We start from the raw sequence: 14,016 nt of genomic DNA on the forward strand, positions 1-14,016 counted from the left end.
CATGTGCTTTAATGGTTTCAACAGGGGTGCTTGTGTGCTTAAAGTTATGGACATAAGTGTTTTTGCTGAATCAGGGACATAGAGGGCAAACATTGACTTGAAATGTACGCAAGAAAGTAAGACCCTGTGCTATTTCTATTTGTACACATAACATTAATACCGGCCATCTTAATTACATTAATACTGTAATCTTAGGAGCACCCATGAAATGCAAAACTGAATGGACCATTTTCAATTGGTAACAATAAGTCAGAAAAAGGGATGACTTTGCGGCTAACATAAAGGCATATGAATCAAACACTTCTATTCTGAAGCTCTGAATTTAGTAAATCTCACAGTGTACATGCTAAGTAACTTATCAGTTTTACAGCTTGGCAAACGTTACAATGAAATAATGTGCCAATGGCAGCACTAGGGATAGGACCTACAAAGTCCTGACTCCCAGTCCACTATTCAGATTTGTAGACTACACTGTCTCCCTTAAGGTGTACATTAAACCAAGCTCCAAACATCACAGAAAAGGATAATATTAGACATAGTTTTCACTTCCCACTTTAGCACTTGATTTGCAAATCAAATTTTCATATCATGGAGTATGTCTCTTCCAAAGAGTTCTCTCCCCTTGCATCTGCAACCCTAAGGACCATCTCTCCACCCATTCATGATCCCATAACATTGTGGAATTACAGCAACCGTTTACATGAATAAGCAATCTCAGGAAAGTCTTTAGTCAGTGTATTTTTAGCTGCCTTTAAGCTGCCTTTTAGCTGTCAATTTGAAACAAGGAGGAGCTCCAGCACTGCCTGCCCAGCCAGCTGTCTGTGGACAAACAGCAAGGGGTCCATGGACCACAGTTTGAAAACAAATGCCCTATTGTAAATGATTAATTTTCATTCATTACTGAAGATGCTATTGTGAAGGACAATGGCGACATGTACAGCCGAAAGGTTTTCAACTTTGACACAGTCCTCAGAAGAGGCTATTAAGCAAACTGAGTAATTGCAGGATAAGAGGAAAAGTTCTGTCATGGATTAGAAAATCGTTGAAAGAAAGAAGGAGGTTAATAGTGGGTTTCCTCAAGGATCTTTAGTAGGCTTGCTCTTATTTTATATATTTATTCATGATCTGAAAAAGAGATGAAAAGAGTAGTGCCAAAATTTGCAGGTGACACAAAACGATTTAGACTAGGCTAGAGGACGGTGAAGAACTTCAGAAGGACCTTACAACACTAGGAAGCAGAGAAACATGGTGGCAGATGAAATACAATGTAGATCAATGCAACATTGGAAGAATCAGTGTGAGCTACACATACACATCAAGGGTTATTTCATTTTAAAAAGAGAGACAAATAGGAGCTGACATGATAGAAATATATACATTAATAATAATAATGAATATTTTGAAGAAAATAAAGCCACCGAAGCCAGGGATCTGGCCATCAGTGAAAAAGGTTTGAATTATAATGGTTGTTAGCTCAGAATGAACACTGTGTGTGCAGATAATTCGCTAATCCCAACTCAGTCTTCCAAACAACTGAATACCAGTAATACCTTCCAAATTATGCCTCTGCAATCAAACAGACTAATGGATCTTCCTGTTTCTAATTATTCCATCATCAATTGGCCTTATGTCATAAATCAGTTCAACATCAGGGCTCTGGAAATTAACTATCTAAACTAGCCTCAATATTGAGGATGGAAACAGTACTCTGACTTGAGAAGAACCCATAACTAATGAGTAAGGATTTTATAAAATATACTCAATGTCATACTCCCAGAAGATGAATTAACTGTGAACTAAAGTGATTAGCAGGATTTTTGGCCAAATTGATTTTAGGCAGAAGTTTATAAAAATTTATCTTTTTCAAGCTTCTCAGGAACATTATTGAATAATCCTTCCTAACAATCTGAATTAACTGTTACAATTTGTAGATGAGCATACATAAGCCCCTTTTATGGGCAGAACCATACAGAGATGACCTAGGAGTTATTACTTGAATGTTCTGATCATGGTTTTGGATTTTTAATCATGGATTTGAGCCATTATAAAAGTTAAAACTTTATTTCTAAAATATACAGCCTTCTGGATCAGGAAGCAATGTAATAACTGCAAACCAAATATCAGAAGCAGCCCAGGAAGTATGTGGGGTTTTATCATCTTTTACATATACATGGTCTCTGTGCAGACCTTAGAGAATTAAGAGATTCATCAGTACCAGAGAATATTTACAAATATGGTGTACAACCATTTGGTTTAGGTAGAGTGTTTGGAATATTTCCATTAAAGTTCTTAACAAAGTTGACTTGCATTAAGGTGAAGTTATGGCATAGGGAGAATGAAGTGTTGTTCGTTCATTTAAGAAAATCTCTGACTTTCAAGATATTGATGCACTATGTGAAACAGTGATTTTTACTATGAGTGTCTTATAGTAGCTATGATATTTTTGTAGGCTTTTCAAAAATATGCATTTTTTTCATCTTTTTGAAATAGCCATTGGTTTGTATTTTTTTTTCCATTATTTAAACATTGTGTTCTCTTTGTATTTTTTATTCTGTTAGTCAGTACTGTAAGTATGGCCAGAGTGACTGTTTCGTAACTACATAAAGCACTTGAAGAATATCACCTACATAAATTCCTGCTTAGTCCAAGTCCTGAGTATAGCAAGAGGATTAAGGTCTATCAAGTTTTAAAAGCCACTTAGTCCATTGACCAAGTGAATCAAAAGGATCAAGACTATGCTCGATTTATTGGCTAATAAAATGAATCTGTGTTAGCTCAGCCTAGCTGAATGTAAAAGTAGCTCACTATAGATAGCAAAGCTGCTCTTTCATCTCGGTTGGATTTTTTTATTTGTAATCAAAAGGCAAATTTGCTTTCCTAAAGCAGGGTAACTGAAAAACTGGTGATACCCCTTACTGGTCCAATGATAAATCACTGACTTCAAGAGGTTCTGGATCAGGCTCCAGCGAATCCAAATCTGTAACCTCAATAGCTGCGGATGTGATGTTGTAACTGTATTACGCTGACCCAGAGTGAACTCTAAACAGCTGCCAAATAAAAATTAAGTGGTTATCCAGCAAATCCTTCCTCTCAGAGGGCCAGACTGTGGCCCGGTTTGTGCAGCCGTGCAAGGTTGTAAGAAATCAGGTAGCAAGCAGTTCAGGGAGGAGAGCAGCCTCCACAGTGCTGCTATATCCTCTGGGTACACTGGTGGAAATGGGTGACATGGGGCAAGCAGTGGGTGGAGCCTGGCTCCACCCCATCAGTGTACTGATGGGCATGCGGGGGAAGTATGCTGCACCAGATATCATTCTGGCACTAGGTACTTTTCATCCTGGAAGCAAGGGGAAATGCAGAGTGTGACAGTCCCAGTCTGCCTTATGTGTGTTCCCATGGCAGTACAATAACACCATCCTTTGCTTGGGGCAAAGCCATGATTGGTTTCAATTAAATTATTTGTAGGTGCAATGATGCTATTTGCCCAAGGATTGCTTGTGTGTGTAACTGGGACAGGACAGAGTCCTAAGCCATTAGGCCCTGATCTTGTAAAGACTTACACATGTGATTAAATTAAACTCAATATGTGCAAAGATAAGCACGTGCATAGCTCTTCACAGGATCTGGGGCCTTAGTGAACTTCTCAGAATGTTGAAATCACTTTCAATTCACCCTCTTCCCTCCGAATGCAACTGCGACATTGACTCTGAAATTATTGTCTGTCAACAGTTAGAATCTTATGCAAAAATGAATTACCCAACAACCACCTTCCTTCCAGTTCTGTAATCAGAAAAGTCATTCATACATTGTTTTTTCTTATTCTGTTTAGTGCATCATTATTTTCTAGCTCAAGTGTCCTTTATGTAATACTTCATGAATGTCAGACTGCACAATATTTACACATTTATTTAGTCCAAGAATAATCCTAGGAGAAATATGATGATGTCATTAAACAGTTTGTACTTATTTATTACACCCACAATTGACTTTGATTCAGCTATGAGCTTCATCATTTTTGCCAACACCATCATATACCAGTTGCTTAATTAGCTGTTATTAGTCACTTATCACAATGTGGTGTTGTGACATAAGTGGCAAATTTGTTATAAACATACTTTACTGTCCTTTTACAAATGTTGCACATTCAGCACATACGTTTTGTGCAGGGGTTATCCATACTGTTGTGTTCTCACTCTGAAACACATAAAATATAGAGAGGTTTAATAAAACATTAAAAACTAGTTTAGTACTTAGTGAAAGGAAAATGTAATGTGCAGCATATTCCCATCAGAACCTTTGGTAAAGCTAAGAGAACTTCTCCATTTGTTAAATATTATGTATTATAGATGCATACAGAAAACTTTGTCCTGACATTTACTGTGCTTTAATATTACATGCACTTACTTAATGGATAGCCAAAAAAATTTGCTAAGTTCTCTATTTGAAATTCTATAGTTACTATTTATAAGATTGTTGATAATCTGTTTTACAGGGCACTAACAATGAGCATATAAAATGACTCAATAATGGATAGGAGCTGGTAAATGCCAACTACAGAATGCTGAATAATTGTAGAGTGAGGGGCAGACCCCATTGTCCTGCCTACGGCTGCAGTGGTACTTGATGCAGTTCTGCTGCAGAAAGGTGGGGCTAGATTTCACATGCCACACACCATTGTAGCATTCTATATGTAGAATTCTAATATTTTGCTGCCTTATGGAGTTAGGAAAATAGATCAGGTACATTGTTCAAAGGTGTGAGGTTCTAGACATCACAATGATAATGATTAAAGATGTAATAACTTAACAAAACACATCAGACAGTCCATTTCCTCAGCATATTCTACATTATAATAACCATGTAGAAGGCTCTGAGGAAGATGAAATCAACATTAAATTGAAATAGGTTACTATAACTTGAACTTTTTGTTTCTAATAAACGACAGTCTTTTCTTTACCCACTTTTCTTTACCCAGAAGACTGGCTTGTTCATGTTTGCCATTTTGGAGCATGCGTACTAGCAATGAAAATCAGTTTCTAACGTGTATATCTTATTTTCACAGACAACAACGTTAATTGGTCTTCTGAAGACAGCTAGGCTGCTGCGTTTGGTGAGGGTTGCACGGAAATTGGACAGATATTCAGAATATGGTGCTGCAGTTCTGATGCTCCTTATGTGCATATTTGCACTAATTGCACATTGGCTTGCTTGCATTTGGTATGCCATTGGGAATGTAGAAAGGCCTTACTTGATTAAAAAAATTGGCTGGTTGGATTCTCTAGGAGAACAATTAGGAAAACCTTACAATCGGACTGAGCTAAGCTCTGGACCATCCATCAAGGACAAATACGTTACAGCACTTTATTTTACCTTCAGCAGTCTGACAAGTGTAGGATTTGGAAATGTATCTCCTAACACCAACTCAGAGAAAATCTTTTCCATTTGTGTCATGTTGATTGGCTGTAAGTATTTTTTATTTTATCCTTTTAACTCCATATTTGAACAATTGATACAACAGAGTTTAGGTTTCTTAAATTATAAACATGTGGGAGGAAGACAGACAATGGAAAAGATCTGACCGTACATAAATATATATTAATAGCATATCATGCTGTGTCATGGAGTCTCAGGTATAGGAATTGTCTTCATGAAATATTCTATAGTTATGAAAAGACAAAGACTCCACTTCAAGAAGCTTCTTAAGCATGTGCCTGACTTTAAACACATGAGTAGAACCTGGACTTCCATGAGACCACTCGTGCTGGAAGTTCCTTGCTGAGCTGGGACCAAAAGGAGAATGTCTCTGAGTGTTTTGTTTTTTAAATACAACTTTTTTTCAATAGAAAAAGCTTATTTGAGCACTTATTATCCTCAGGTAAGATTTCCGAATGTGCACAATACATTCATTAATATATTCATCTCAGCTACTGTTCACATTCCTACCTATGTCTGTAACACATTGCACAATCAGCATTCAGATGTCTGATTTCGGCCACTGTGCACATACTGTCTGATGGTCTGAAATCACCTTTTTCTGAATACGCACCTTCCATCAAGTTGAAAACAGTTGATTTATAACAAAGAAAAAAAGCTTTTTTAAACACCTAACATGTTGACAAATAAGCCCCGTTATCACCAAACCCCTCAAGTTCACCAGTTGAAAGACGTATAGAAAAATGAGAGGATGGACCATTTCAGCATGTGCTTTGCTGCTCTCCAGTTCCAAGCTTTGACAGGTGATAGCTGAAAAAGCCAGGAGATTCCATTGATCGGATTCCTGCCTGTGTTGTGTGGATGCTTGTCCTGTTGCATGGGAAATATTGTCAGGTGCACACACAGGAACAGATTCAGCACTATTTTGGCCTGGATCCTGCCAGCCCTTCCACCGTGTGCAGCTGTGTGAGGGAAGAGACTGCTTCATTGCTAGTGTGAACAGACACCGTGGACAGCCACCAGTGAGGCTGTATGCTAGACGAGGTCCTCAGCACTGAGTAGAAATCAGTCTCAAGATCCCTGTGCACCCACTTCCTGATTCTCAAGAGCATAGGATAAAACAGGACATGGCTGCAGGTGGAGCACAGGTGAATCTGAGGAGTCTTTGTACTTTAGCTCATATTCCACATGGAAGGATGCGACTCTTTGGCCTTACTGAAGTTTCAAAGCACAGGTTAATTAGGCATCCAAACAACATCACTCTCATTATAGCAGGATGAGGTTCCACATGCTCTCTGCCTTGCTCATCACTGTTTACATTGTGTTTATAAGTGCATCACTCATGCAGAATCAAGGCCTTTATTGGCAAACCTTCAGCAGGCTGCTACATGCTCTATAAGAACTTGCATACCACCAACAAATTCTGCCGAAATTCTGTGGTTTCCTCTTTCTAGCAGTTGCCCTAAAGAGACCACACCATTCATTGTGTTATGCTTGATCATGTAATATGCTTCTCTGTTCTGAGCCAGCGCACTCACCAACAAGGAATGTATTAGAAAGTTTGTATCAAACTAAGTATCTTAGAAAAGGAGGACAAACATGCACCTGGTAGTCTCAGCATTTGGGGACAGAAAGCAGCAAGCAGTATAGAATTGATATCATTTTATTTCTCGTGGCCTTACTGCTGTGAATAACCCTGGCAATGCACATGAGAACTGTTGAATATGGGTCAAATCCTCCTACCCTTACTCAATTCTTTATAAAAACAAACAATGGAATAGCAATGAAATAGAAAAGCATTATATTTGGAACTGATAAAGGAAATATTTTTGGTTTTACTGAACATATAATCAATCTGTGGAATTAATTTCTACCACATGTTGTTTAAGGTTTATAGTTTAATTAGACGAGACACTTATATAGCAACTGTAGTTATGTTAAAAATGATAAAAACTTTTCAGAAAAGTTGTAAATGCTCCTTCTTCATGGCACAAATCAAGCACTAACTGATGGAGGTTAGGAAGAAACTTACTGGATATGTTGTTTCATAAATACCCAATACTGGTTTTCTTTCACCTTCCTCTGAAGTATTTGGTACTTTACTAGATGTACAGTTTGTAAGACACAGAATGCTGGGCCATTTGGATCGTTGGTCTGATTCACATGGCAATTCCTATGTTCCTATGACTTGCTTTTCTGATCTATTAGCCCACCATAGACAACTGCTAAAGGAAAAATGTGTAATGTTAAGGTATTCTTCACAAAAATTGAGACTTCATAGCAGCAGTAGCCAATGTTCTTTAAAGATAGAACCAGCTTTTTATGGAAAGCTATTGTTTCAGTAGATCTTATTTTTAAATCAGACTGAATTAGTTTAGGAATTGGTAATCAAGGTGCAGCATTGAAATTCTCATTGAAGTTCTAGAGCTTTGATGTATCATTAAAGGAACAAACATCACAGTAGCTTTCCTCCCTTAGATGAAAGGACCAGTCTCTTCTCTTTGTCTTTCCAGGAGAAAGATCAAAATGAATATTATAAACTGATGATGTTTTATGTGTCTCATCTGAAAATTTAACACAATCTATTGAGGTACCAAACAGAAATTTTAAGGAGTGGAAGTCGAAGACACTAAAAACAACTTTTGACCCTGATCCCACAGATCCTGATCCACCCACAGAGACCTATTTATGTCAGAGGTGCTCTACATAGGCATGTGTCCTCGCAAGCAAATTGCTTTACAGGATAAGGAGCTGAATTTGCAATGCATTATTGGAGCTATTAACCTAAAGAGGCTCACATCTGATTCTGCTTTTTGTTTATGTCAGGAGCATGTGTTCAGAGTGGTTCCAAACATTTCTCATATTAGAACAGATTTTAAAATGCAAAACTGATATCTGGCTGCAAACATCCAACGATCTATCCAGTTTCAGTTACTTCAGCCTCCATTATTTAAAACTCTGGGTTATATGAAACTAGATCTTGTCCCCCTATAATATTTAATTAGATTAAAAAATCACTTAATTATCCAGAATCTCAGTTACTCAAACTAATCTCCCCATAGCCTTAGATAATCAAGGTTGCACTCTATTTCAATTTTAGGCCCCAATCCTGCAAAACCTTATACACCTGCTTACTTTTACCCACTGCAAGCAGTCCTGTTGAAGTCAATAGATTGGTAAAGTTAAGCCACAGGTGCATAATCTTTGCAGGATCAGAGGTAAAAACCTTCAAAAACAAACATTATAATAATCCTGATGTTTAGCTAATATTTTTAAAACTTCTTTCAGTCAATGTTCCTTCTGTGAAGCTTACCATTAACATAATCAGACAATTAACAAGCTATAAAGGTCTTTCTTACATCAGGCAATATCAAATCCAGTTTCTGCTTAGAAGACCAAAATGTGACTAAATCTGATCTGAGCTGTTTTTCTATACTAATCTGTGCAGTAATAATAGCTGTGTTGTGTGCAGAGTGCAGTGATAATCGATAACCGTTTGTTGTCTCTTTCTAATCCAGCATTAATGTATGCAAGTATTTTTGGAAATGTATCTGCAATAATCCAAAGACTGTATTCGGGAACTGCACGGTATCATATGCAGATGCTGAGAGTAAAAGAGTTTATACGCTTTCATCAAATCCCCAACCCTTTGCGGCAGCGGCTCGAGGAGTACTTCCAGCATGCGTGGACATACACCAATGGCATTGACATGAACATGGTATGTAATTTTACTTTTAGAAATTAATATCAAAAAGCCATAGGGGCCTAGAATGAAACTACGCTTATAATTTTGGAGATGCTAGATTATGTTTCTTTCTCGCAGGTTTACTTTTTGCCCTGGAGACAGTCCCAGGTTTCCAATCCATGTCATCACATGGTATTGAAACAAGATGTCACATAGCTGTGTGCTATTATACAATGCAATGTGGCATAGACCCATAAGACATCACTTTCGACCCTTTTGGAGAAACTGTATCAAGGTAGCAGACTAAATACTTGGTATTCTCCACCAATTCTAATTTAGTTGTACATTAACCCTTCTCCAAATCACAGTCTCACAATCCTTGGAATATAACACGCCATCCATATTTACATTGAACAGCACATTGAAACCAAAGGGAGTTCTGCATATATATTTACAGCATGCTATGGCCACCTGAAAATTTGGAGTAGCCCAGATTCCATTGTTAACATGGATTCCATGATTAACTTGGGAGGTGACTAGTGGTGTGGCACAGATGGTGAGGAAGAGACAATGGCCAATATTTTTTTTTAAATGGCTAGTAATTGAGGTGAGTGCTTCAATTTTAGGATGCCAGACTTGAGATGTTTTAAAGGTGCCTGATTTTCAGAGAAATAGGTTTCTTAAGCTGGGCATCGAAAAACTGAGGCACATCCAAATCCAAAATCCCCAAATCACTAGTCACCTTTCAAAATCTGTCCTTTAATACTAATCATTGAACTCCCACTGTTGGTACACACAGCACAGGTTGGGAACCACTGTTGTGTGCTATGGACTAAAGAGAGAGAGAGAGAAAATCTAAAGAACGCTTGTTCCAAATACAGATTTTTTTTAGGATATTTTTAAACTTTGGCTTGATCCAGATACCCTAGTTTCACAACCGTGTATATTCCAAATGAGTTAAAGGGTTACATTGTGTAAAATCAGTACAGTATGAGGCCCTTTTTCAGCATCTCATGACACAGCACTAGTACAATGTAGCATGTGTTTCGGTGGTGGGGAAAGTGGATTAGTTGGCATCCCAAAAGAGAAGTATTTAATCAGAAAATAGCCTGTGCTCCACCCACCAATCTCTGTCTTTGCTGAAAGCCAACACAGTGTTAACCGTTCAGCAATCCACAGCGTTCTTACTGGTTTATAAAAACTGCCTGGATCCAAAATCTATATTTTTTACCCATGACAATTGACTATAGACACTGATGAAACACTGTAAATAAATCTTACATCAAGCTACAGACTATGGCTTGCTAAAAGGAAATAACATCATTAGCAGAAGTAGGCATCCACTGACTTTGCTTCTTTTCCAAAAGGCTTCTTTTCCATTTCTGAGAAGTTGAATCACTCAGCTTCAAGCCATCAATGGCAATCAGACAACTTCCTAAGCTGTTCTGAGATGGATAGATCTGAGACCTTGCCAAGCTTTCTAAATGGCTGGAAGGAAAAGAAACTCCACAAGTTTTAGTACAGTGTAAATAGACATTATAAACCCTTACTAATGTTGCCTTAAATACCAAATCTTCCAGGGGGTTGTTGTTTCTCTGTGAATATGTTGCTCATGGAAGCGTGCACACCTTATGTCAGTAGGTAAGGGCAGTGCTTTTGATAAAAGCCATTTAGAGCTGAATCACTGACAGCTTGACTTCTTGGTTACCATTACATAAAGCAGTTTTTATGGGCAACAATATATAATTAATCTATAAACAATTCCCCCCCTGCCTGGGTGCACATACTCAGACACACTTCTGCAGGCATTGCCTCACCTCATGGGAGAATTCATACCCCAGAACAGGACAGGTGCTGTTTGCACAAGTCTTCCTTGGGGGTTACACCAGTGGAAAGGCAGCATGAGAGCTTAATCCTATATGTAATTGAGTAGCCCTAACTCTTACTGAAATCAGTGGGTTTTGTGATACTCAGAACTCTGCTGGATCAGGCCCTTGAGTTAGAGTAGGTCTCAATCTAGTTCATCATATTATTTCTGAAGATATTAAACAACAGGAGTGCACGTTAGAAGGAACTCATTCATTTTGAGTACTGGATGTAACTGCTATGGAGACACCTGTATGTGACATAGTACCCACAAATTGGATGTTGTCTGGTTAAATTTTGCATAATGCAGAAATTGGTGTATTGGGAATTGTCTTGGCTTTGTAATTTATATGAAATACAAAGTAAATGAGTTAAACATCCCCACCTACATCAATATGATTGTGAGGCAGTCTGAAGGTTTTGTTTTAAATAAAATATGAAACAATGACAATCCAGATTAGTGGCTTGTTTTGTTATATTTTATTTCTTACTCTCATGCTATTCTGTCTCTCAAGTCTATGACAATCATTTAATTTACTTTTAATGTGTGTTTGAATATATTACACATCAATTCAAGGTTGATATGCCAGTTGTCTGATTTATGTTGTACTTATGAAAGATTTATCTCTTTCCTGTCTGCTTCATTCCTAAATACATGGAATAACACCATCCACTGGTAAGAGCAGGAGGTATTTGTATCAAATTTAATTCCAGTGTAAAGTGTGGAGACTATCTATGTTATCTGTTGAGTTTAGAGCTTGTTTAATGTTTTCTATTTTTAGTTGTAACCTTTTTGCATGATGAAGTGGTAGATAACAGAGAAAGGGACCAAAATTGAATCAGATGTGGGACAAAGCAGATAAAACTGCCTGATATTGCCATATTTATAAGATACTGTTTTACCCCACAACTCTAATCAAACTTCTCTGCCCAAAAAAGGTCATGTGCATATGATATTCATTAGATAAGTTGCTCTGTAGAAATGTCACACTCTGATAAAGTTGTCATGCTGATCATTCTGCATTTTCCTTTTTGTGTGAATGCTTTTAGTTCAAACCACATGCATGTTAGCAGCAAGTACTGATGAAGTTTTCCAGGCTCTACACCATGTCCATATGCAAAGGACTGGCATGTGGCTTTGAGAGTTTGATCTTGCATGAAATCTCTGTATTTGCATACAAAGGGACCAATTCTGTCCTCAGGCAAGTGTGTGACTCCTGCCAACTTCAGCTGGAGTTGTGTGTGAATATCTAAGGGCAGAATTCAATCCTGTCTCTCTTTTTTTCCCCCCATCTCATAACTGAGATCTGAGTACAAATAAAGTTCAAAATTTTCCTTCTTTGACACATGAAATGTATGAATAATATACATGTTATATACACCATTAATATGACGTTTGTTTAAAAAAATGTTTTTAAGTGTCAGGAAAACAGACAACTAACTTTTCACCTGAGAAATAATACAGTACTTACATAAATAAACTGTCTTTAAAAATATCCTGCAATTTTTTACTGAAAATGAGATCATATTTCTTGTTAATCTTAGGTGGCTAAACATAAAAGTAACCTTAAAGCTCTGGTGGTGAAATATGCTGAGAACATGATTAGTTTCATTTGTTCATTTGTTCCTCTCTGCTTCACTTCTACATCTTTTTGATTTTGGTTCATTGAATAATGTATTTTGATAAAACAGTTGTATTGATAATATAATTATGCATGGATTCGATACAGAGAATTTTGGATTTACTTTAATCTGGATGAAAATCTTAAATCTACAAAATAAGTATAATTTAAATCATGCCGTTATTATATTCATTGGCAAAGTTAGTTCCAAAAGACGATTTATAATGAAAGCTCCTGCCAGCCCTTGAGATTCAAAGGGATCATTATGTTCTAGAATTTTTCAAACTATCCTGTTCTGTTTTTCATGTTCTTTTCTCCTTATCTTTTCCCCTTCTCAGTCCAGCACCCACTGATAACAGTGGGTTACTCCTTATGGAAAGAAGCAATATTTAATGTCTGACGATTCTTTTTTAAATTATGCATGCATTTCTTCTAACCCACACGACCCCATGGATTTTCTGTGCATCAAGACATTAGTTTATTTTACCTAAAAGAAAGTCCAAAATAAGTGGGCCATTCTCTGGGAAGGGTTTGGCCAAACTTCTGTTTTAATTAAAATTTCAAATATAGACTAGAAGTTTTACTTTTTTTATTTTTGGATTCAGTACTGTAAAAGGAGATAGCAGGTCATAATTTCTTCCAATATACATTTCTAGACCCTTCTTCTGCAAGCACTATGAAAATGCTTAATTTTAACTTGTCTCATTGGCTGGAGTAGTGCTACTTGTGTGTGTAAAGAAAAGCACATGCATAACTATATGCAGGATCAGAGCCATAAATGGTACTGTACCAAAAAAAGCAGCTTTCACCAACTGGTAATGCACAGAGATTTCTCAGTTTTATATTATTCGGTACAACTCTTTAGTCTATATTTAGTCTATAAATAGTCTATATTTGCTTATCCTCCTGATATAATCACTTCTGAAGCCCAAAGTGATGCTACCATCGTGTGCTATCTATGTACGTTCCAGAAAGATAAAAGAACAATTCACATTTCACAAGCCCAAAATTAGGATAACTTAACTCGATCCTGACTAGAGCCATAAACAACATCAATTTCTCTATCACATCTGAACTGTACCCAAATTTCAAGGGTTTGGATCATAAACATATAAATGAATTGGCTGAGATTAGAGCTGGTTGGGAATTTTCCAACAAAACATTTTTTCTGAAAATGTAGATTTGTGGCTACTGAAATTTTATTCTTTCTTCTCTCAAAGATCCTGAGAGTCATAATAAACAGCTGTTTCTCTCCTCCCTGTGAACTTTGACCTATACACTCCCAGAGGGTGGAATGGTTAGGGGACATAGGGCTGATAGAGAACCCATAAAATGCAATCTTTCAGTGACTTCATTGTGTTTTGGATCAGGCCAAAAACTTTTGGAAGGTCACAGATTCATTCTGATACAGAA

The 14,016-nt window shown here is 37.2% G+C and overlaps 1 protein-coding gene across 1 annotated transcript in view; it reads left to right on the forward strand.

Annotated features, from left to right (window-relative positions):
- Positions 1 to 14,016, forward strand: part of KCNH7 (potassium voltage-gated channel subfamily H member 7) — a 312,240-nt gene that overhangs the window by 254,016 nt on the left and 44,208 nt on the right. The window contains exons 8-9 of the mRNA XM_067549879.1: positions 5,060 to 5,459; positions 8,949 to 9,148. Coding sequence (XP_067405980.1) covers positions 5,060 to 5,459; positions 8,949 to 9,148 — 600 coding nt within the window. The remainder of the gene's footprint in view (positions 1 to 5,059; positions 5,460 to 8,948; positions 9,149 to 14,016) is intronic.

This window comes from Emydura macquarii, unplaced genomic scaffold, assembly GCF_026122565.2.
Source record: "Emydura macquarii macquarii isolate MOO-44397 ecotype Brisbane River unplaced genomic scaffold, CSIRO-AGI_Emac_v2 contig_1253, whole genome shotgun sequence".
NCBI classification, from domain to species: Eukaryota; Metazoa; Chordata; order Testudines; family Chelidae; genus Emydura; species Emydura macquarii.